The following is a 26,205-nucleotide window of genomic DNA, read 5'->3' on the forward strand; positions in this document are numbered from 1 at the left end:
TTTTGTAGTTTATTTGGCTGAATTGGGACATTTTGTCAGGATAAGTTCCAGCTGAGTACCGCTTTGGTTCTGGAGCTGGTGTGGATGTACAAACTGATCCTCTAATTTTTAGGATTTTCTCAGTAAAGAAGTTAGCAAATTCGTTGCAGGCCCTGGTGGAGTGGAGTTCTGAAGCCACGGACACAGGAGGATTTGTTAACCTGTCGACTGTGGCAAATAAGACACGAGCGTTATTAATGTTTTTCTTAATGATCTCAGAGAAGAAAGATTCTCTTGCATTTTTCAGTTGTAAGTTATATCTGTTAAGTCTCTCTTTATAGATGTCATAGTGAACCAGGAGTCTATTCTTTCTCCACCTGCGTTCAGCTTTGCGACATTCCCTTTTTTCACTTCTAACTGATGGAGCATTTCTCCAAGGAGATTTTTTCTTCCCGTAAAAAACCTTCACTTTAACTGGAGCAATGCAGTCAATGATGTCTGAGACTTTAGAATGAAAGTTATCTACTAGCTCATCTACTGAGTTGCAGCCCAAGGTTGAGGTAGCAGAGTAAGCTTGAATAAAATTTTCTGTGGCATTGTCCTTAAAGGTGCGTTTTCTTACGATGTCCCTTTGGCTAAATGAGTCACTGGTAATGATACATTCAAAGGTAACGGAGAAGTGATCGGATAAGGCAACATCAGTTACATTGACCTGTGAAATGTTTAGACCTTTAGTGATGATCAAGTCTAAAATATGTCCCTGTTTGTGTGTTGGCTGTTTAACATGCTGAGTTAAAACAAAGTTTCTAAGTGTGTCACACAGTTCTTTTGCACTTCTGTCTTCAGGGTTGTCAACGTGAAAGTTGAAGTCTCCAACAATAATTAAAAAGTCATAATCAACACATATCACAGACAAGAGGTCACTGAAATCATTAAAAAAGTTTGATGTGGACTTAGGAGGCCTGTAAACATTCAGAAACATAGTTCGTACCGGGCTCTTTACCTTGAGAGCCAAATGTTCAAAAGAGTCAAATTTTCCCAAAAACCCCTTTTTACACTTTAGTGAATCATTAAACAATGTTGCTACTCCTCCACCTTTCCTTTGCTGTCTGCTCTCACAAAGGAAATTGTAGTTTGGAGGAGTCGACTCCAGCAGAATGGCTGCTTCATTAGATTCATGTAACCATGTTTCTGTTAAAAACATAACATCAAGATTATTGTCAATAATGAAGTCATTAATTAAAAGGGATTTTCCTGACAGAGATCTAATGTTTAATAAACCCAGTTTATATGATTTGGTGGTTGATGGTGTCTTTGTGGCAGGTTGCATCTGACAGTTTATGACTTTTAAGTACGACTGATTATTCCTGTCTGTTTTCCTTTTGCTTTTCTTATTTCTGCCACGTATCATAACAGATATTCCATGTTCTCCGTCAGGAGGCCCAGGCTTATGCTGGTGGCGGTCTTGACTGATAAACGTACAGCCAGGGCCTGCTGCATATCACAAGGACGTTATGCGAAGGTCTTCAGGACAGGCATGTTCTGTGATATGTAGAGGAGGAGGAGGATCTGGACCTCTGCGTCCTTTGGAAGATGCTGATTTAGTCACAGAACTGTGGTTTTCAGAATTAATATGTGGAGAGGATGTCAATCGTAGACCAATCTTAAGGACTTTGTTCATGGTGTGAGAAAAATCCAGAAAAGGAACCTCTGGGCTTTGTGGAGAGGAAGGCGAGGCGGGTGTAGTCTGGACCGGTGTTTGTGACGATGGCGATTCTTGGTCCTCTCTTTGTCCTGCTGAGATCTGGGATGAATCCTCCTGTAGCTCTGATGTAGCCTCTTTCTGGCCATCTTTATCTTGGCTTGTTCGGGCTGCACTGGGCTTATCATTTGTTTAGGCACTGGATGTTCTTTGTTTTGGGACAAAGCTGATGCTGTATGGTTTACAGAATAGAAGATGTTTGAAATCAGTCGTTTTGCACCTGACCTATTTAGAGAGAAGCCATCTCTGTTGAACAGATGTCTTCTTTCCCAGAAGATGTTAAAGTTGTCTATGAAGGTTACAGTTGTTTCTTTGCATGATTTTTCCAGCCATTTGTTTAGCATCAGAATTCGGGAAAAAATCTCGTCTCCACAAGCCACGGGCGGGAAAGGGCCGCTGAGAAGCACCTTGACATTTTTGCCATGAACTAAGTTCAACAGACGAATGTAATCCTCTTTCAATACTTCTGATTTTCTTATCCGGGTGATGTCGCCCAGGGCTTCAGCTTGTATTATGAGTTTTTCCAAGGTCGGGCGCTCTTTCAAGATCCTTGGAAGGATGTCTAATAAATCAGACACCAGGCCATAGTTCGAATTGTTATAAATTAACACCTCTGTGTTTTTCTTGTTACAGAAATGTTTAATCCCACATACAGACCCACTGCATAAAATCAGGGTCCTTGGCCCTGTGGCATGTCTTTTCTCTGATGTATTAGAGCGAAAGTCGTTGACGTACCTCTGAGTGTTGTCATGATTCTCCTGGGTCACATTTTGGAGCGGAGCGAATCTGTTTCGTAAAGGAATTCCAGCATTTCCAGCAGGTTTACTCCTATCATTTGTTGTGGGAACAGCCCGCTGTTGTTTCACTTGTCCTGGGACATCTCTCTGTAGTCTCGGCCAGTTTTCTTTGTCTAGGCGTGGGGTTCGTTGATCCTTTGGTCTTGCACCCTGAGTGATCCAGGGATTCTCATTTTCCTCAGGGATCTGTTTGTTCAGAGAGTTGCTGGGCTGGTGGTCCCCGTTTGGAGTCGCAGGCAGGGTTGTTTCATTTCCATACGCGCCGTTTACATCATAATTCAGTTCGAGTCGGCATATCTTCTGTTCTATAACGGCGATCTTTTGTAGAAGCGTGTCAAGGTCCACTGTGGTGAAGGGAGGCATCTTTGCAAAATAAAAATCAAAAATAAATAAAAATAAAATAAATAAAAATAACTAAATCCAACTTTCCGTGGTTTTGGCAAAGAGATAAAAAGGAGATAAAAAGTAAAACGCAGGAAAATGCAAGCAAGCAGGGAGCAGAGAAAAAAGCGTCCGAGCAGGCAGAGAGGCGGAGCAGAAAAACGTAATGAGTGCAATACCAATATTTTGATTAGACGATCTGAGCTTGGGGCCGTAGGATTTGACCCCACAGCTGTCTACTTAGAGCGTGATGAACATGCTCACTGCGATTTCAGATGTTCATTATTTAAACAGACGTTGGTGGGCCGGCCCCAATATCAAGGTGCCTCGGGTGGGTTTAGTCTATGAGCTTGTCAGTTTTCTGGCGCACTTAGATATATAGACACAATGATCCTGTCCCACTAATTGTTGTGTACACAGAGCTCCACAGCGACATCTAGTGGGGTCTGGCCCCACTGGATCCAGATGCAGAGACTCCACGGGCTAAAAATGAGCAGAGAGGCTTTCATAGAAGAATACTTTCTATGTTAGAGAGGGTAATGGCAGACTAGCTCTACAGGTAGCTGTGTCGAGGAAAGACACACAGTTAAGCAGATAGACTGAGCCAGTTTTCTGATCAGGAGAAAGGAGGAGCACACAGACAGTTGTAAGACAGATAGTTGTAGTAAAAGCTCATCTTAGATCCATCTATTAAGAATGTTATCAAGTAATAAAATTAATCTAAAGTTGATTGATCTTATCAATCAACTTTAGATCAAGCTTTCTTTAATTATCCAGATATTTTTAATTGACCAAGAGCTCTGTAGTTATTAAAAAATTAAACTGATCCTTAAAACTACAACTTGCCTAATGATTGTGCACACAGTGTATTAAACAGTAAAATAACAAAATTCAACCACACCCTGAGAGGGGTATGCTACAGAAAGCAAAGCTTGTAAACAAAAAGGGGAAATTAATTTATGGTCTGCCGAGTAACAATACACCAGACACTGGGTAGTAATATTAAAGACTTTCTCTTCTTTAGGCAACGCAAGGCAAAGCAATTTTATTTGTATAGCACATTTCAGTGCAAGGACAACTCAAAGTGCTTTACATAATTAAATTCACTGTCTGTAGTTAACGGGTGGCTGACTGAGGGCACTGACTTAGAAAGCTACACATCATATGTGCTTTCCTATATCCACTTCTGCACCGATAATGTCCCACCCACAAAGAATGTCAGTGTTTCCTAACCAGAAACCATGGGTGGACAGCTCAGTGCGGTCCCTGCTGAAGGACCAGGATGTATCATTCAGATCTGGAGACAGACTGGCCTATAGCACGGCTAGAAGCAAACTCAAAAAAGGCATCCAGAAGGCCAAGCAAAGGTAAAAGCAGCACCACTTCAACTTCAGCAGCAACAATCCAAGCCGCACTAAGTGACCTCTTCCCTGAAAAACAACACCAACAATGACTTTCCTAAACTGAAAAATAAAATAAAAATGCAACCCATGTTCATTTGTCAGTTTTTGTCTTTATTATGTGTAAAGCCGGGCGTACACTGTACGAGTTTTTCCCCTTTTTGGGCCGATTCTTCAGTCGTGCGAGCATTTTTTGAATAGGGCCGAATTTCAGCTTGATCGTAGAGGGGGGGAGGAGGGGGGACTGGCTTCTCACGACTACCTCCCGATCAGGAATCGGACGATCGGTGAAAATCAAACATGTTTGAAATTCAGTCAGCTGTCGTGAGGTTTTCGTGAGCGCATCCTGCTGTTCAAGCAGAGCTACGAGGGGGCGCCCTCCCCTCCTCTCCGTCCCCGCCAGCGGAGGGAGGGAAGCGGGCGTCCCTGAAGCAACCTCCGGCCGGTGTTGGGGAGGGCGAGCCGTCCGGTCCGCGCAACGCGCTGGCCGCCTGTTTCGGCACTCCTCCGCTTGTTGGGGGGGCGGGCTGGGCGACCTGCCGTGCCGCGCGGCCGCCGGTGCGTCTCGTCCCTCCTCTCTCCCCTCCGTTCCCCCGACGCCCGGTGCCTCCTGCGGGCTTCGCCAGAGCTGGGCTCGACCCCCTGCTCTGGGTCCCTGTCACCTACCGTCGCTCGCCTGCCTCTGCCACCACAGCGAGCGGTCCCAGAGGGGACACGACGTACAGTGTGAGCACTCCGGTCTCGTCCGAGCGTCGCGCCGCACAGATCGTGAGCGGTGAACTTTTTAAACCCCGCGGTTCCGTCGCACAGTTTGAGATGTATATAAGTACCACGACTGAAAAACTCGTACAGTGTACGCCAGGCTGAATGTGAACCGGACTGGCCAAAGACAAATTTCGCAGCAGTAACACAAGGTGACAAATAAATATTCTTGATTCTTGATTGTAGCGGACCAGCAAGACTGTCTTTTAGACCCCAAATAATTGAGTGCACATTCAGAAACAAGCCCCCCCCCACCCCCCTCTGTGGGTTGCGGGTCCCAAAACAACCCGCGACCCACAGAATATACAAGGGACTTTAGAAAAAAACAAGCTGACTTGGCAGCAGTGCCAAAAACCATTTCACACGATGACCAGAGCTCTTAGCTCTTAGCAGTTGCTAAACATGGAGGACGTGTTTACATTGTTACATTTATAACAATGTATAAGTAGTAATTCAACGCTCAATGGCGACTTTGTTTATAATTCATTTAGCACAATAATAGATGTTGGATTAAAGCACTTACTAATGTAAGTGCTTTAAGTACTCAGCCCTCGAACAAATTTATTTAGTGGCCTTTTCTCTTTATGTCTAAATAAATATCCCCTCTCCCATCCTGTATTAGGTTACATTACCATAAAGGAAGAAAAACACAGGTACTCACGTTTAGGTGGACAGGAATCAGTGGATGTGAAGCTAATGAAGCTCGGTTGGGTGGTGCTGATCTTACTGTTGATCCAGCTCTCATACTGGGAAACTCTGGTGTAGACTCCTGGTAAAGTAGTCTGATTACATCCCTCATACTCATTTGCGATTCCTAATTGAATCCAGCGGCCACACTGCTTGCTAACCATCGGAACTCCATAATCGCCCTTAAAGACGAGAAACACTTCATTTAGATGAGATGAGAACTGATGTATGCAGACAATAACAAACTGATGTAAACAGATGATTACCTCACAGAAACCCTTCCCTCCGTCTTGTGACTCGGCACAAATCATGTTGTCAGTAATGCTGAACATGCTGCACTGGCTGTTCTCCACAACCTCCACCTCCGCCTCCATCAGACTTTTAGGAGATGGAAGAGGGTCTGAGGAGGCAAATTTACATTTGATATTACAGTTTTTATTGGTTGACCTGTTTGAAGAAACTGGCAACCTCTCAGTTTTCATCATCACCATCTCAGCAGACCAAAAATTAGTTAACACATTTTCATTTGGTTTGACTCATGTTCCCCACCCTTTTGCAAAACAGTTAACGCAGATGTCATTCATGCAGTCCAAACTCCATTGCTTTAGCTGTGGTAGCAAAACAAAAAAAAAAACATTTGTTCCAGGCTCTTAGAAACTTCTTGATCAAAATGAAATCACTGAAGCACCTGATTGACACTTCTTTACACAATTTTTCAATTTGCAGTCAGTTTGCAGGCTTTACGTAAAAGGTGTCATGTTGTGTGTTGTTCTTTGCAAACATGGATGGTTTAAAGGCATACTATGCAACATTTTTCAGTTAATTAATGTGTTCCATACCGTTTTGGATGATTAAATGAGTCATTTCAGGTCGAACAAAGGTTTTCTCGGCCGCCCTGGTGGTCTGTGGGGGAAATACCGCACTTGCAATTGCAAGAGCTCACGGCCCGCACACACAGAAGTCTTGCTTTACAGCGAGAACTCCATGTGTTTTTGCCCTGCCATTCACTATATGCACGCGCGAAAGCAACAACAAAGAACCGCGTGTTAACGTCAAATAAACATGCAAGCATATCAAGTTTTATTATTATTATTATTATTATTATTATTATTATTATCATCGAGACACTACCGCGGCGAGGCGGCGGTAGCGTCTCGCCAACATAAAAAAAAAAAAATAAAAATAATATCCATCCATCCATTTTCCGAACTGCTTTATCCCTCATGGGGTCGCGGGGGGGTGCTGGTGCCTATCTCCAGCGTTCATTGGGCGAGAGGCGGGGTATAATAATAATAATAATAATAATAATAATAATAATAATAATAATAATAATAATAATAATAAAACTGGCGAGGCGATGGCGGCCGCCTCACCAAGATAGCGCTGCGGGAAGCCTGATGTTCATACCTTCACTGTGTTAGTCATTGTTTGTACTGCCGTTTTTTCCACTTTTCGTTGCGTTCGCCTGTCTGCTAAGCTCAAAACAACCGCGCCTGGCTTGACGGAGGAACCAGGGGTCCGTTCTTCGTACGTTGCTTAAAACATCCGAGATCAAATCACACATCCAAGATGATATCATCCGGCTAATTGGGTTCTTCGAACACACCTGTTGTTTATGATTAGTATGGCTGGATTGAGTTATCTGAGATAACTGCGCGTTCATGCGTTTGTTTAAAAGGGGAAATGCATCGATAGTAGAAACATTGATCAGCAGCGCTGCTATTGGCTGTTCAGCATGGCCAAAGAACGCCCACAGTTTTTCTCCCAAGCAGAACACGAGCTTTTAATGGAAGGTTATGCCGAATTTGAGTCATTAATTAAAACACATCAAAGTCTGTTAAAGCCAGGAGAGAGGGCTGGCAAAAAGCAGCAGACAAATTAATGCTTAAATACTGTCCATGGTAGATGTTTCTATCACATTCTACAGCATGAATTTTTGCATTTTAATAATTTGATATTATTTGTTCTTTTATATCAGAGCCTCCACGGGACCCACTAGAACATGGGAACAAGTAAAAGTGAAATACAAGAATATTCTACAAAATGGTAGCCTTTAATTATTATACTTTATTTTAAAAAGGCACTTGTTATGTCAAGAGATCCAAATTTCAGTGTCATTCCTTAGGCACGGGAAGTAAAGGATGCATGCAAACTGGGAATTTTAATTAAAAAAAAATCTTTATCCATAAAAAATAAAAATCTTCCTTTTCCAAGTCATCCACAGTTTACACGGTAAAACTGTATTGCTCCGTGTCTAGATAATCCATCCATAGTTTTTTCTAATACAATATACGGCTCGACAGGAAGCAAGCCTTTCAAAGTAAACTAAACTTCACAATAAAATGGCCCGAACAAATCTTCTTACTGAATATGATAAAAATAAAAAGCAAACCATCATACAAATAACTTTTAGATTTATGGCTCCAACATCACTTTTTCCTCTTTAAAAGCCACTGTTAAATGATGTGTTTGTCTGTTTATAACAGCCACCAAGAAAATCTCTCTACAATTACACTGTTGCGCTGCGCTAAAGGATCCTGTCTATTGCGCAATAAGCGATTAATTCGAAAAACTCTGCAAATTATTCTTGCACCTTCCGCAACAGGTTGCAGTCGTAAAAATGGACATGGCTACGGCAGACTTCTCTATCTCCTCCGCTTATACAGCCATGATCTAATCTTGTTTACATGAAATAAGCCTGCTCTGGAGCAGGTTTAAGCTGGCGCACATGTTGCTATGACAACAAGTGCAGGATGTCTTTCGAAGAACCAAACGATCCAAGATCATGCCAAATCGTCAACAATGAAATCCTGCTAACTGAGTCAGCGACGTACGAAGAACGGACCCCAGAACAGCTGAGCATCTTTATGACAGTGCACTTTTACTTTCACCCTCTGGGGGGAGCCTTGCTGGAAAATCAACCCCGGTTGCATAGTATACCTTTAAGGCAGAAGAGAGGCAGAGTAAGAGGTAGATGGGTCAGGGGAAGAAGATTAAGAGGAAGAGGAATCTGTGTGTGAGGTGAAGGTGTAGCTGGAAGGGCTCAAGTTACAGATGAAATTGGGGCAACTATGATTGATCATGTGGTAAATCATGGCCTTTCACTTAGAGGGAAAAAGAGTCCAACCTTTTCTCAATAGAAACACGGTTGCATCCATTGTAAGAGTTTTTCGATGGGAGAACAAGTATTGCTGCTATACAGTATATACATCTCTATCTAGTCCTATAGAGGAATTCTTCAGTGTATGGAGATGGAAGGTATATGATCACTGCCCCTATGAGCAGATGCCCTTGCTCAATGACAAGATATAGATGCAGAGGCATGTCAAGGATGGATCAGACATGCAAGAAGATTTTTCCCAAGGTGCATCGCAAGAGAAAATATTGAGTGTGATGAAGATGAGGCCATGTGGCCTATTCGTCAGGACAGAATGGACTAGAAGAGACAGACAGCTCTAGTATTTTCTATTGGAATATTTCATTTGTAGCCACAATCTAAAAAAAAAGAATGAATAATAATTTGGATCACAGCATATCTGATTCTGGATCCATTTTTTGAGAGAAGGCAAATTTGACTACAAATGACACTGACATGTAAGCTGGATACAGTCTTTGGCTACAATGACCAGCAATGCTGCACTGATTCACACTGAGTGGTATTTTGTATTTTGTTGCCCCTTGTGTAACGAATGATTGGAAGGGCTCAAACATTTGTGTGCAGGTTGTGTTGTTTGAGGGCAAAATTAGCTTTTGGTACATATTTTAAATGTTTTGGCAGAGTTGTAACCTTTTGCAAACAAAATGTTTCATTTTGACCATTGGTGCCACTGTTTAGGCCTCTGCGTTAACCGTTTTAAAAAAAGTGGGTTTTGAGTTGACTCTATAAAAACTGTAAAACACATTTAATGCTAACCTGATCCTAGCCAGATGAATTTCGTTCCGCTTAACTCCGCCTAGCTTCACTCACATCCATCTGGGACATCTCCCATAGAGAGTGATTTCTCCAACCAATTTTATTGTCCAGCCAATCAGGACGCAGGGCTGGAGTTTCATAGATGTGACGTAGTGGAGAAGCGACCGTGACGTGAGACTGTTTTGATTCAGACAACAATGGCGGCTCACATCGAGGAAGCAAGCGTTAACATTGATGCTGCTATTTCTTCCGTGTTGTCCAATCTACCTAATGTTGTTTCATTAAAAGAACATCAGAGAACGGCTCTGAAGGCTTTTCTCGGTGGAAACCATGTTTTCGCCCTTCTCCCGACCGGATTTGGCAAGTTTTGTTTTCCAGGGCGCGCCCGTGGCGGAGCGGTTAGCGTGAACCATGTTAGGAGGCCTTTAGTCCTCAACGTGGTCGACCCGGAATCGACTCTGACCTGCGGCTCTTTGCCGCCTGTCTTCCCCCCTCTTCCTGTCAGCTCACTGTCAATAAAACGCGTGCCACTAGAGCCGCAAACACATTAAAAAAAAAAGATTAGTTTTTTCCTGCATCGCTCTCACAGCGTCACGGGTTAGCTTCGGTGTGAGTGGTTGAAATAGAACGTCGATAAAGATGACAGACAAGTGGCTTATCCAATCATATTCAAGGATTTTTGATAAGACCCAGCCTTCTGAACCGCCATTCCTATGGATCAGTCCCAGATGGATGAGTGAAGCTAGGCGGAGCGAAATCCATCTGGCTAGGGTCAGGTTAATTTAATGCACCCATAAGAGTAAAAAGCTGGGATTTCTTTTCATTTCTCTGTATAATGTTGGTTTAAAACCCACCTCCATCTCCAGTGTCTCCCCAGCCAGTGATCCAGGTGTTATACCCAGAGGAGATGATGCTGTCTGAAGCAGCTAGGCAGACTGGTGAGATGTAACTGGTGAAACTCACTGGTTCTGACAGCTTAACGAGGGCGATGTCGTTGGTATTATCATAATCATAACCATTACCATGACCATGATGATAATAATAATAATAATAATAAAGATTATTATTAAAACTGTAGTCAGGGTGAAAATTAATCTGTGCTACTTTCCTCATGACTTCGTTTGGGTTGGATCCCTCCTGACTCTGACGACCCAGATATGCTGTCACATCAGATGGGGAATTAATTTTCCTGTCAGAAGAGTCAGAAAGAAAACCATGAGTAGATAATATTATATTTATCTAAATCACCAGTAAGATGATAGAGTCCTGTGAATTGTTGCAGATAATCAATGTTTTATATGATGTCTGTCTGCTAGACTAGTTTTGTTTGTTTCTGCTTCTTTCTAATAAAGATAACAGGCAGCAGAGTGAAAACATTAGAGCTCTCCATGATTATCTCTTATGAATCAACATCCATCCCCAACAACAGACCTGTACCAGCATTCATGAAGAATCCAAAGACTAAAAGTAGCTCTTAGTGACGTAATTTTAGGAAAAAAAATTAAATATCCCAGATTCCTTAAAATTTTACCTCAGTAAGATAAAGTTATTCACAAACCATCTTAGGCCTTTAGAGAGGTCCTAAAGGGAAAACATGTTAGGAGTAGTGAGGAGGACTTTTAGAAAGCTTTGGATTGTCTGAAGCAGGAAGAAGGTGGAAAAAGAGAGAGCTGATTGGATGATCCACAACCTGAACAGTGGAGGAATTGAGCGCAAAAACGTCTTTAAAAATCATAAAATTATTAATATATAGATAAGATAAACCTTATTATCCCCATAGAGGGAAATGAATTAATTTTAGATGGAGGGCAAGTTAAAAATGCAACTCTAGTAACATATTTTTCTTCAAGATAAATAGTAGGAAAATGAATCAAAATTCAAGACCCTAATGTACAAAGAATATAGTAAAGAAATTATTGTATTATTTGCTGACTAAAATATTCTCAATAATAAACATTTTTGAAGAATTGGTTAAAAGTCACATAAAAACACTATATAGACATAAATACACTACAGACAAGATAAAATACAATAATATACATGCTGTATACATATACAGCATGTATCTTATGTCTTGTGTGATGCCATCTCCTCTCTGTTTATTGATTGCTGCATGGAGCGCTTCTCAGTTTCCTGGCTGGTGCATAAAAGAAGAGAAAAGATGCACTGAACTGTGGGGCAACTTTAAAGGAGCAATAAGCAAAATCTCACTACTAGGTGCGCCGTTGAAAACTGTCTGTAGAACAAAACAAGATGTGTGGCAAGCCATGACTCTCCACCTGCGCCCCCCCTTCCCCTCCACTTCTCACCTGTTGCCTGGTATGTACATTTTGCAAAGGATAAAAACAAAACAAATCAGCATCACCGTTTAGAGGAAGATGTCAAGTGAAGAAGTAGGAAACTCAAAACTTTATATTGATGTTAACAAAACAGAGTTTCAATCCACAGGATGTTTTGGCACCGTCTCTTTAAATGTACTTCACACCCCGCTCCGTTTTGTAAGATTCATCTATGGGTTAATGATTTATTTAAATCTTAGTTTTGTTACAGTTATTTGCTTTTGTAAATCAGCCAGAAAGGACTTTAAGGCCATTTATATAAGTAAAGGGACTGGTATAGGACCAGCGTGCACTGGGATGGGCATGCATTTCATTTTTAATTTTTAACCAGAGCAGAAGAAGCTGCAGGAAGCAGAAATCTGGATTTTTGTCTATCGCAGTGGTTGTCAGCTGCATTCAGTAGTGTGAATTGTGTTCCAGTGTAAATAGTTGGCAGCCACTCTTCCTGGGCTTCTATTGTGCTTTTATTTGTATCTGCCAGTATCTATACTTTGCCCTAGTAAGTGTTTTGTTTTCCAATGAATGAATAAATGTACACCTTATTCTAAATATAATTACACAGTCTTTCTGATATTTTTCTACAGGCAGCTTAACTACAACAGTAGAATAAAATCCTGAAATTATGGCTTTTAGATTCAGTGCCACCCACAGAATTTAAGTGGCTCCATCTGCCCCCCCCCCCCCCCCCATGAAAAATGTCTGGAGGTGTCACTGTGTGAGCAGCGTGTAAACAAGTGTGAGTGACACTGCAAATACAATCTGTCTGACTCTGATTAGTTGTTTCTAACTGGCAGCGATGGTTTCCTGCAAATGTCAGTAGGACCATTAGGAGGAGCCAGAAGAGCTGCATTTTTCACATATTAACTGTCTCATATTAAATTGTCAGGACATGGTGGAAGTTTCAACAAATATGTAAAAATTACATTTTTACTAAACTTACCTACTGCAGCTTTAACACAGGCTGTACAGGTCACAACTTTGAGCATAGCAGACACTTGCTAATTTTTGTTTTAATGAATGCTTTATCGCATCCCTTGTGTTTATAATGTTAAAGTCTCATTTTTTATGGTTGGTGAGAATAAACCATAAAATCAAGCTCTTGCTTCACCACCACTTTTCAGAATGATCAGATAACCAGCTCTGAGGTGAGGTGTTTCCTCTGGTTTTGTTGCTTACGTAAAGACGCAGCGAGCAGCAGTCAGCACCCACTGGTCGTTAATAAGGGATCCTCCACAGCGGTCCTCTGATGAAAACCAGGGGTCAACGATGTGCAGACTGACCATCCAGGGCCAGCTGCCTGGAGAAGCTTCCTCTCCTCCAACAATCCTGGTGTTGAGTGCTGGCTGACCACATACTGAGAAAAAACAGAAACTCCTGGATTATCTGACTGCTCTACAATTCACCAATCATAGCAAATCTCTCAAAAGAGTAACAGCAGGAAAATAACAATAAGTCCCTCAATGGGGAAATTATGGAGTGGTTTCATTTAGATTTTACTTACCTGATAGCTGTGAGTCACACTCTGAAAAACAAGAGAGAATAATGTATCATTCTGTAACATTTTTTTTTTTTTTTTTACCAAACAATAGACAATTAAAACTGAATTGAAATATTCTTCATCGTCCCACCATGGGAGAAATTCAGATACCAGCAGGAAAGTTAATTCTGCAAATTAACAAATAAGGGGAAACATGTAACAAACAAAATGAAAGAATAAGAGACTGTGTCATTAGACCATTAGAGGAAACTATATTTTCAAACAATAAAATTTGTGTTTTATTTCTTTAAATAAAAAGAAATCAGCGCAGATATGAGCAGGGATGGACTGGGCCTATAAAACAGCCTCGGACTTTGAAGCCACAGTCCCTTTGGCTGAAGTAATACAAAACAGGTATCTGAAACAAGACCCATCCTGGGAGTTATAATGAATCATACAACATTGTATGGGTCGCTTCACAGTATGTTAGCCACTTTTTGTCAATGCTATCTTTGTGTTTAAATGCTTGCTGTACTGTCAGGTATTTTGTCATCTTCTGAGTGTGAGAAAAAAAAGTTCTAGAGCAACAAGTGGCTTTTGACCTTCTGCAATAACTTTAGCTAAAACATATTAGGAACCAGCTATTTTTTTTAAATACACACAATTAAATCTAGTCCTAAATTAATCTTTAGGATGTTTATCATTAGTTTCCTTCGAATTGTCCTAAATTTTCTTTCCTATACGTTGCTCCTGCATATAGCAGTATTGTTTACTCAGCAAATGACACCTGTTACCCAGGAAGGTAACATAATCTGCTAAACGCTTAATTAGGACTGATTGGTTTATCGGCTCTGACAATGTTCTCTAAGGTCTTTGAATGAAAACCTCTGGACCTTGTTGACAGTCCCCATTTTTAAGAGCCAGAACCTCTAACAGTTTATTAAGCCGATAATGGGTTGCATGAAAAATATATTTAAAGATTATAAATCCATTTTTGTTCCATGCATCACCTCCTTGGTGTTAACATTTAATTTTTATATGAAAACAAATAATACAATTCAATACTTTAGATTTTGGGGAAAATGATATGAATTAAAAACACAAAGAGCAAATTCAATACAGCAGCAGTAAACATCATAAAACTATACCTTAAAAACTATCCTAACTATGGGGATGTTCCTAAAATTTAAATATTGTAAAATTGTGCAAAAGTGGCTAGAGACAAATTAATTGTTATATATCTATCCTTCTGCACTTGACACAAAAAGTAGAAGAAAGAGTAAAAAGTAAAACAGAACAGAGAGTATAGATCCAAAACTACTAGAAAAGCAGATATCTTGAAAAAATAAGGAGAAGATAAAGAATTGCTTTATTGTCCCACAATGGGAAATTTCAGACATGACAGTAGAAAGTAACACATAGAGTTATATGCTAAATTAGTAATGAAAAAACAGGCTAAAGTTATCTATGAAGCCACAGAAATGAATTTATTAGAAAGGTCAAACTAAAAGTAAAACTTAAAACCAGAGTAAGTATTGCACAGTTATTGATAAGATTGCATATTCGGGTATAAAAGGAAATATTCAAGTTATATTTACAGAAAAGACAGCAGCTAATTTCCATAATGATGTGAAAAAATATGCAATAGGCATGTGACAGCAGTCATGCATATTGCGTTTCTAGTGACAAAACTACTAGAAATGCACACAAAAGACAGCTTCAGAAGGCCCCCACACATAAGCCCTTCAGTTGAAAAAAACTTTAACTGCATCGGGTCACTTCACCTCATCAGTCTGTAGTTAAATAAATCCCCAAATAATTGAGATGACATATGTTGTGAATTGGCACTATATAAATAAAATTGAATTGAACTGAATAATTCAGGCATTAAAGCTACTTTTAAACACTCCAGAAGACGGTTGTAGAAGGCAGCTTCATTTAGTCATCCTTGTCTGCAGAGATTCTTACCTTTTATCAGCAGAGTCAGCAAAGCCACCACCCAGATCAGCTTGTTGAACGCCATCGCTGTGAGTTACCTCCAGTCGATCTGCTCTGGTTTAAATACCCAACATACGGCTTAATAAATACGCCTACAAAGAGTCACCTGCTCAGTGACAATGCAACAACTCACCTCTTTTATATATATGGTATATGCAGGTTTATTTATCCTTTGTCTATGTTTAATTAGAATGAATTTGAAGAAAAATATGCTCAATAAAAAGGACTCATGGATTTTAATTTAATGTAGGAAAATTAATATATATCCATCTCTGAATTTAGGGAAAATTCCAGTAATATGTAAATAAACAGGATAAGAAATCAGGAAGTGGCAATATTGCTTAAAGGGGAAATGTGAGAGATAACTAAAATTATGCAGGAACTTTCCCAACATCCATATCCGTCTCATAAAACGTATTCATATTTTAACCCTTGAGACTGAATATTTTGCTAAATAACATTCCTTTTAATCTTTTTTATTTTAAACATTATTAAAGACACTGAAACCTGGTCCATAGTAGAAGAATAAAAAGACAGCTGTAATAGTAATATTTCAACGTAGATCATTTATACATAGAGGCAGAAATGCCAGTGGCTCCACATTTTAGATGTAAACCTGACTGAGTTGATCCTGGGACAGACCAGGGATTGTATGGTGCAGTTCTGCTGGATCATTATTCTACACATAAAACTATAGATCAGGTTCCTAATAACTGCTATAAACACATGATAATTCCCCAGTTATCAAACATCTCACAGGCACCACTGTGCCTTAGTGGTCTCAATATTCCGTGTAGTCATCCGTGTAGGCCACAGTCAAATTATGCATGCATGCTTTGAACAATGCAATTTTAAAATTACTTGAGGACATGCAAAACCTGGGTAGATTTGCCTACACATAAAGATTGCATCACTGTCTGTACAAGTCTCTATTGTCTAAGAGATCAATAGTAAGGTAGTGTCCAAGATATTGATCTCATCTGTTGCCTCGAGAAATTTTCCACAAAAAAAAAAAAATCAGGAACAGACAGCTCCTGATATTCTTTTATATTTACAAACATTATGTGGATTTTTAGGGCATTGTACTTGACATCATGCACAACACCATAACAGAGCAAATATTTAAGAGGTTCTACAGGGTCTAACCTTGTGAGTGACCTTCACCAGAGCTGTCTCTATGCTGTGATGAGCTCTGAAGCCTGACTGAAACTCTTCAAATAGGTCATTACTTTGTAAATATTCACATACTTGATTAACAACTATTTTTAAGAATTTTAGATAGGAAAAGAAGATCAGATATGGCAGAAGGAAAAATTAGCAAGGCCAGGGGTTTAGAGAAACGGAGAACTAATAAGGAGAATGAAAAGGCTGATAATAAGGGAACTGAATGGGGAGAGATGTTGGTGATATGGCAAATAAATTATATATCATAGTCAGATAACATAAAACATGTTGTAATGCTGTGGATAATGTCAAAGCTCCGGGGGTGAGGGTCGGTGGGTGAAGGAATTAATCGCAAAGTTTTCTGATTACAAGATCTACATTATTTTCTACTGTGTTCATGTGCCCTCTTTCTGCAATAGCAGACACGCTGTCATGTGGCGGGTGCGAGGACCTAGACGGCAATGAGGCAGAGGACAGCGCATGATGAAAAAAGGAAACTTTAATTGTAAGGTAACAGGATGCAGGAGTAAAAACAGGGGAACGCAGGATGAACACAGGGCTGAATACAAGGAACGCAGAACACAGACGAAACACAGGATTTAATGCAGAATGACCAGACAATGGGGAAACAAACAGAAGGAACTTAAATACAGGTGGCAATCAAGGGAACACAGGTGAGTCCAATTAACTGAAATAAAGTCACAGCTCGGAGGATCCTAACACCCCCCCCCCCCTTTAAGGGCAGATCCCAGTTGCCTACTAGAGTTCATGAAAGGAAAACAACCCAGCCAGGGCGGGCGGTGGTGGGGGGTCTCAGAAGAAGTCCATACAAAGAGTATGAGAGTTTGGAAATCTCTGAAGGCTTGAGAACACTGGAGAACTCTAGAGACTTGAGAACACTGGAGAACTCTGAAGGCTTGAGAACACTGGAGACCTCTAGAGGCTTGAGATCACTGGAGAACTCTGAAGGCTTGAGAACACTGGAGAACTCTGAAGGCTTGAGAACACTGGAGACCTCTAGAGGCTTGAGATCACTGGAGAACTCTGAAGGCTTGAGAACACTGGAGAACTCTAGAGGCTTGAGAACACTGGAGAACTCTAGAGACTTGAGAACACTGGAGAACTCTAGAGACTTGAGAACACTGGAGAACTCTGAAGGCTTGAGAACACTGGAGACCTCTAGAGGCTTGAGATCACTGGAGAACTCTAGAGGCTTGAGATCACTGGACAACTCTGAAGGCTTGAGATCACTGGAGAACCCTAGAGGCTTGAGATCACTGGAGAACTCTAGAGGCTTGAGATCACTGGACAACTCTGAAGGCTTGAGATCACTGGAGAAACCTAGAGGCTTGAGAACACTGGAGAACTCTAGAGGCTTGAGATCACTGGAGAACTCTGAAGGCTTGAGATCACTGGAGAACCCTAGAGGCTTGAGATCACTGGAGAACTCTAGAAGCTTGGGTGCGCTGGACAGCAGCGGCTCAACCTCAGAGACGAGCAGTGCAGGGACGTGAGCCCCCGGCATCCATGCAGGCAGCAGCAGTGGTGCATGCACCCATGCAGACTTGGGCCATGGCATGCGACGCAGCAGTGGGGCTTCCAGTGGCCGGCACGGGAGGAAGCTAGCTGGGCGCTGTCAGGCGGAGTTGCGAGGCAGGAAGCAGGTGGGGAATTGGCGGAGGGTGAAGGCCCTCACGGAGGACGAACGGGACCTAAGCCCCGATCGGCTCCGCGTCCCTCAGGCTGGGGCTTCCTGCTGTGCCTCCAGAGCAACTCCACCTGAGCAAAGACCAATTGCCACATTGCCTGGTCCTCATGTGGTCGGGTCATTTCTGTCATGTGCATAACTGTGCAACAAAAAATATTTTCGAAAATATGCAACTTGTTTTAGAAACTTTAAAGCCCCCTCTTGAAAGGCATGTCGATAAATAAAAAACATAATTTTTAACCCAGATTTAAATTGCTCAAAATGTGCCGGTCTGCTTGACCCGAATTCTGGCTAATAGGATGAAGGAAGTTAAGTATTTGCAAGTAGGGATAAAGGAGAAAGAGGAGAAAAACAGAGAGAAACAGGGAGAATAAAACAGATGGCACCGACAAAGTAAAGAAGCCACCCCCTAATGAGTCTCCAGCATCAGGATTGTATCTGGTTTTACATGTGTGCGGACAGCGAGTGTTGGGCACAAACAACTCATTTTCACCGTAAGTGCCTCCGTTCCAGCCTCTGCACGGGTCCCTGCACTGCAAACTGCTGCCTCCCCATTGGCAGATAGGATAATGAGAGAACAGACACATTATGCACACTCCACCCCAGTAGGAGGACCTTACAGCTATCCTCCAAGTCCTTCCATTCTTGATGTAAAATACTCAAGTGGGAAGGGTTATTATGGCCCAGCTCCTCCCCCATGGACAGGCTAGCAGACAGAGAGTTTGACTGTGAGATGACCCACTTAGAAAATGTAGTACATCAATGTCAGGATGAATTACAGGAATGACAACATTCAACAACTAAAGGAGAGGCACACAAACAGGTTTATTACACTAGACAGAAGGCATGAGAGGAACATGCAGCGAATATACCGGGAAATCTCGTGCTGCTTCCTTTGTTGCACACACACCAGGTAGATAAATATAAGCCTTTTCAGTTTGGAGATGTTCAAGTGAGGACAGGAGGTGAATGGCAGAGGCAATCAGCATGGAGGTAGTGGATGGATGAGAGGGTGTGGAGGAAGAGGTGCTGCTCACCTGGGACAGCAGGGAGGTGCCTGTCATCACTGTGGTCAGCACGGTCCCAGGTAAGAGCATGTCCTCAGCTGGAATGGCTCCAGGGGGCTCAGTACTGTTGAAAATTAAAAAAATATATCTTAGTAGGAGTGTCTCTCCTCTCTGTTGCTGGGCAGAATAACAGGGCGGTTTATTGCCCTCCCCTCTCTGTGTAGTTTTATGGCTGTTAGGTCATCGCGGCCTGACCCCGTACTGGGAAGAGTAGCCCTTTGTTTGAGACACAGATATCTTATAGATTACCCCTCCCTCCCTTAGAGGAGGCGGGCAGACACTGTATTAAAATAAATTTTCGGTAAAACTTAATTCAGACAGACTTCTCCACCGCTTGGTGAAAATCATCTTGTATGGTAATGTAAGACTCTGTCTCCATATTTAATTTCTATGAATTAAATATGCATTTAAACTGTTCTACCTCTCGATTAATGTCTTTTCACTTGCGGAACTGGGAAAGATGGGTTTTTAATAGACATGTAACAGCAGCCTGGTAAAACTCAATCTTTTCAGTACCCACAAGAACACTTGGAGAATCCCAACCTGTTGCTCCCAGATTATTCAGGATAACAGAACAAAAGCAGACCCCATGTTGTCAATTCAGGTCACAGAAGAAACTCTGCCTTTTCTAACCCGACTCTAACCCCCAGTGGGTTGAGGCAGGTGAGCGTTCACACATCTTCCTGCTGGAGGTTTTCCTTCCTGTTAAATATGGAGCTAAAATAGTATCTTTAATATTTGCAAATGTGTGTGGAGAGTAGTGTGTCTGTATCTCGATTTGTGTGTGTGCAGTGGGATTTGAAAATGTGTAAATAAATCTGTAAATGTGTGAGGAGATTTGTGTGTCTGTACACACAATTCAGTGGGCACTACGGCAGTAAGTGGTCAGTGCAGAACACTGACGGAAGTATTCGGAATGAGACAGAGCCTTTGGTTCAAACCTTGAAAGTCACGTGACCTCCCACAGCCGGAAGACAAAGCCTGCGAGCCTGCGCAAGGGGTCACGAATCGAAAAGATACGCATACAAATCCTTCCACGCATTTGTGCATCTCACGCGGCAGAAGTGTAGCAAAAATCACGTGTGTAAAGAGAGCCAACTGAAAAACCGCTTGACTTGTAACTAATGATTTGTCTGTATTTCTGGGTCTTGAAGAAAATACTTCAGACACAAGTGTCTCTGTGTGTGCTTACAGATTGATCTACACATTTGCAAATCTTAGTACAGATTTGCAAATCTCAGTACACATTTGCAGATCTGAACACAGATTTGTGGATTTTTTACACATTTGCAAAACGGATTACACACAAGTAGTTTTACACATTTGCAGATTGTTGTACAGACACACAAATCTCCTCACACATTTACAGATTTATTTACACATTTTCAAATCCCACTGCACACACACAAATCGAGATACAGACACACTACTCTCCACACACATTTGCAAATATTAAAGATACTATTTTAGCTCCATACCCTTGTGGTGTAATTTTAAAAAAGCTAGCATGCAGAAGCTTAAAGTTGCTTATAATGACTCTTTGAGAATTCTGCTTAGGAAACCCAGGTTCAGCAGTGCAAGAGAGATTTTTTGTAACGCACATGTCAGAACATTCCAGGCACTTGTGAGAGACCTGATATACAGGTTTATGTGTCGTTTGGGCAGCTCATTAAACAGTCTTATTATAATGTTTTCACATCCCTCTCTCAGTGCGCTAAGATTCCAGTTGGCTCTGTGGAAACATTGGTATGCAAGTCTTTTAGAAGATTTATTTATTTATTTATTTTATTCCATTTGTTTTTAATTTTTCTTGTTTTTTTTAATGTTTTTTTTATCTCTTTTATCTCTAACAGTGGACCACGAGTCTATTGAATAAAGCAATCAATCAATCAATAAGATGATCTTTAAATAATGTTAAATCAGAGGAACTACCACGGAGCAATTTTTACAAGGTTTAATCAAACAGAGGTGATGAAATACACCAGCCAGGTGACTCGTGCAGTTCGGAGGGGCTGTGGTGGTGGCGACTGACTTTTAAAGCCGTGTTACTTTCTATCAAATAGGTTTACCTTAACATTCTTCCTCAAAAAAGTATTTAGTTGATGGGTTGAATCTCTGTTTTGGATTTTAAATTTGACTTAGAAAGCTACATATTTAGAAGAAGATGTAACCTTAATGCTAAAAAATCCTGTTTTTTAACACCATTGAAGGATATTTTCTTAAATAATGCAGAGTATTTAATTATAAAAAACTGAAATAAGCCTGAAATAAGTTTAGAAGGTAAGGTGCCAGAACACCCTGCCCCATTATCTACACACTGGTAGCCATAGTTCTTACTTTAAATCAAGATTTTCTCTGAAAGTGATTATTTGCTAAACTTTAATAAGTTGAAAAATATCAGTTTCCGACGTCTTTAAAGAATACAAGTATTGAGAGTTGATGAGGCAACACATCATGTACTGAGATCTGAATAGGATGAGGGACAGACAGGTCCTTTAAATTAAATGTGGCAATCAACAGGATATTGGATTCTTTAGTAGGATGAGTGAAAACTTTCTTCCTGTCTTTGAAGTGGTGGAAGTGAGCTGAAGGTGTGCAGAAGCAAACAAATCGTGCATCCTGTTATGTGAGAGCCGGTTCCCATTCTCCAACACAAAAGAGATTTTAGGGTGTGGATAAAGGAGTCGGCAGTGGCACAGAGACATACAGAAGGATTTTGTTGATTTTGTTGAAGCAAGGAGAAACAGACAGGCAGAAGAATTTTGGACGAGTAAAACCTCTATTTCTCCTTTGTGCCCTTTAGAGCCTCCTAATGTCCTAGTCTGACAGAGCTGGGATTTTCATATTGATTTCTCTTTTTTATATTCAGGCATGACTTGACAGGAAAGAGATTGTTTGGAGAGAGCTCGACTAGACTAACCTGACTCTCGCCAGATGAATTTCGCTCCGCCTAGCTCCACTCATCCATGTGGGACCTCTCCATAGGAATTGCCTTTTTTAAAGGATGGGCCTTGTCAAAAGTCCTTGCGTATGATTGGATAAGCCACTTGTCTGTCATCTTTATCAACGTGCTATTTCAACCACTCAAACCAAAACTAACCTGTGACGCTGTGAGAGTGACGCAGGAAAAACAACCCCTTTTTTTTTGATGTGTTTACGGCTCTAGTGGCACGCGTTTTATTGACAGTGAGCTGACAGGAAGAGGGGAAAGACAGACGGCAAAACGCTGCGGGTCGGAGTCGATCCCGAGCCGACCGCGTCGTGGACTAAAGGCCTCCTAACATGGTTCGAGTCCGCGGAGGAGCGGAGCGCGCCCCGGAAAACAAAACTTGCCAAATCCGGTCAGGCGAAGGGTGAAAACATGGTTTCCACCAACAAAAGCCTTCAGAGGCGTTCTCTGATGTTCTTTTAATGAAACAATATCAGGTAGATTGGACAACATGGAAGAAATAGCAGCATCAATGTTAACGCTTGCTTCCTCAATGCGAGAATCAAAACAGTCTCACGTCACGGTCGCTTCTCCACTACGTCACATCTATGAAACTCCAGCCCTGCGTCCTGATTGGCTGGACAATAAAATTGGTTGGAGAAATCACTTTCTATGGAAGACGTCCCAGATGGATGTGAGTGAAGCTAGGCGGAGCAACATACATCTGGCAAGAGTCAGGTTAGGACCAGACCAAAGCTGCCTATATATCTGTAAACAGGAAAAAATATATTTTAGAATATTTTTAAACAAAAAATCTGATAGAATGCTGTAGTATGCGATAAAACACTTGTAGGTTAGTTAGGTTGATGCATGAGGCTTATGTCCTCAAATAAAGAGTTACGATATTACGTCTGTCTGCAACAGTTTAGGAGTGGTGAAGGAGTGAGTTAGGATCAAACCTGCCAGTGTGGTCGCTGTTGAACTACAGACATCACCAAGAGGTTGAAACCTGGAGGAGCTACAACTAGGGACAGCCATTGGGTGAATAATATTTGCCTGAATTTGAAACTGATTAAATATATGGTGTGGGAATGTGGTTAACAGCTGGAGCAAATATGATTTGTTTATATGTATAGGTATAAGATGACAATTACTATTTTTTTCTAAATATATCAAAATTGAGTTATCGAGAACAACATTACTAAAGAGTAAGAATTTCAAACTGAAAAGGTGGTAGTTTCAACTCAGCTGCTAAGCGATTATGAGTTACTCATACGACAATCAGGAGATGTTCATATGATGCAGAATTTAAGAATTTAAGTTTCTTTCAATGATAGTTTAAATGTGTGAATTATACGGTATGGTTACAATGTCAACATTTATAATGGCTTGTAAGAGTCAGATTCTTTTATATAAAATAATAAGATGACAATAGTTTTATTATTTCTAAATATAGCAAAACTGAATTATAGAGAACAAAATTACTAAACAGTAGGATTCTAAATGCATGTGGTGGTCAGTAAGGTCCCGGGTTTGAGTCCCAGGCTCGGTAGGGTCCTTTCTGTGTGGAGTTTTGCATGCTCTCCCCGTGTCTGCGTGGGTTTCCTCCGGGCGCTCCGGTTTCCCCTACCACTAAAGACATGCTGGTCAGGTCGGCTATTAGTGGTGGCACGCTCAGTCGCAGCGGCTCAGGTTAATCCTTCATCCCTCTATGTAATTTCACTACATGCCTGCTAGGCTCATCTGGTCATCATTAAGGCTGTCATAGGTCTTAGGTTGTTAGATGGTTAAAAAAGCCTCTATTGTACTAAACATAAGGAAAACATTTTCTCAAAATGGCTGCTAGCATCTGGTCATAAGTTACAAGACAGACATACCGTGTTGATGTTTCCATCGCTTGGGATGGAAACATCAATCATAACGGCTGTTCTCTGCTGTTTATAAGTGATCACAATGTCCGGTTGGATGGCCATTACCATTTTGTCTATTTTTGAATCTGGAAGTCCCACAGGATCTTAGATCTGTCGTTCTCCACCACCTTGGAAGGTGACTCTAATTTTGACCAGGGGTCTCCACTTGGTATTCTGAACAGATGTTTCTGTACACTAAACCAGCCACATGGTTATGGTGTTCCATGTATTCCTTCTCTGCTAGAATCTTACCCCCTGCTGTGAGATGCTGGATGGTTCCTGGGGCCTCTTTGCACAGCCTGGACGTGGGATCTTGCCTGGTATGGTAGATCTGGGCCTCTGGTGCTGCCATGATCAGAGCTTCAGTGCTGTCCTTTAGTCCAGCCCTCTCTAGCCTGGTAGGATTTGGTTATATCAGCCACTTTAGCTATCTGTCGGTATTACATGCCATGCAGCTTTTCCTCCCACAATTGTTTCTTCAGTTCCTTCTCTTTCAGCTTCCATTGTCTGAGACATTCACTGAGCGCTTCATCCTTTGGGGAAATCTTCCTGGTATATTCTTGGAGCTTGGATGTTTCATCTTCAATGGTTGCTATTGAATTAGTTTGATGTAATTCCCCTTAAAATGTCTGAAAGCAGCAAGTAAAGAACTCAACTCTATTTGTTAAGTTTGTTTTATCTGAAAGCAGCTGTTTCCAAAAAAGTAAGCAAAGCAGTTATTGAAGTTCTAAAAATACAATAAACAAATATTAAATGTCTTTATTATGATTTTCTGTAACAAAAGAAAACAAAGTTGCAACAAGTTGCTATCATTCATTAAAGTAACACAACATATATATTTTTATTATCTAAGATTTATTTTGGGTATATGTTTTAACAATATGATTTTCCATAAATTTTTAGTTTGTGACAATACCCACTCTTCTATGCCCTGTCCTCTTAAAAATTTCAGTTCCCACACCTTATTCCAAAACAATAACTTGTTACAATTTCAATAATGTTGACATAACTTGTACTGTCCCAATTCTCCAATTTTGCACCTGCACACTGAAACCTTCGAGTGCACTTCCACCAGGTGCACACTTAATAGAAGGGTGCCGGGTGTAGTGTGAGTATTGGGATGGGGCCATTAAAAAATATAACAGTCATGGCCGTTGTCCAGCTGGTGGACAAGTTCCACCCTGGGCTAGTCTCAAGTCCATCACAGGACAATCAACCATGCGCACACACTCACCTAAGGGAATTTTACAGAAACCAGTTAACCTAAAAGTCACATGCACAAGAACATGTACACCTCCAGGAAGAAAAAGACCTTTGGACAGGATTTGAGCCCTGGACCTTCTTGCTGCAAGTCAGTGCCCATGATAGGCCAATTTACTTTTTATTTTTTAGTAATTAATGTGTACCGTGTCCACACTTTTTCCCCAATATTCTGAGTGTGGACTTTTATCGGAAACATTTTTCTGCCTCACATCTGGAACAGATTTTATTAACAGAACAGAGAGTTACCGTCTGTTTATGGCCACAAAGAGGCATTGGTTATCAGAGACACCGCCATCCACAGCAGTGGATAGCGCTGTTGCCTTTCAGCAAGAAGGTTCTGGGTTCAAATCCAACCCTGGGTCTTTCTGCATGGAGTTTGCATGTTCTCCCTGTGCATGCGTGGGTTCTCTCTGGGTACTCCGGCTTCCTCCCACAGTCCAAAAACATGACTGTTAGGTTAATTGGCCTCTCTAAATTGTCCTTAGGTGTGAGTGTGTGTGTGAATGGTTGTTTGTACTGTTTGTCTCTATGTTGCCCTTGCGAAAGACTGGTGACCTGTCCAGGATGTACCCCGCCTCTCACCCAGTGGATGCTGGTGGAGGCACCCACAACCCCATGAGGGATTAAGCGGGTTGGAAGATGGATGTGCGAACAACAAGGGACACAGCA

The 26,205-nt window shown here is 41.3% G+C and overlaps 2 protein-coding genes across 2 annotated transcripts in view; both read right to left on the reverse strand.

The window, feature by feature from the left end:
* LOC105923620 (transmembrane protease serine 9) overlaps window positions 1-26,205 on the reverse strand; it is a 283,180-nt gene that overhangs the window by 108,678 nt on the left and 148,297 nt on the right. The gene's annotated exons all lie outside the window — the stretch shown is intronic.
* LOC118566479 (serine protease 27-like) lies at window positions 10,468-15,546 on the reverse strand. Its single transcript, XM_036148756.1, has 4 exons — window positions 15,466-15,546; window positions 13,522-13,542; window positions 13,197-13,374; window positions 10,468-10,870 (listed from the first exon to the last, which is right to left on the reverse strand). Exons 1-4 carry the CDS (start codon window positions 15,518-15,520, stop codon window positions 10,525-10,527), a joined length of 600 nt encoding a protein of 199 aa, XP_036004649.1. The 5' UTR covers window positions 15,521-15,546; the 3' UTR covers window positions 10,468-10,524.

The sequence above is a fragment of the Fundulus heteroclitus genome, chromosome 16, assembly GCF_011125445.2.
Source record: "Fundulus heteroclitus isolate FHET01 chromosome 16, MU-UCD_Fhet_4.1, whole genome shotgun sequence".
NCBI classification, from domain to species: Eukaryota; Metazoa; Chordata; class Actinopteri; order Cyprinodontiformes; family Fundulidae; genus Fundulus; species Fundulus heteroclitus.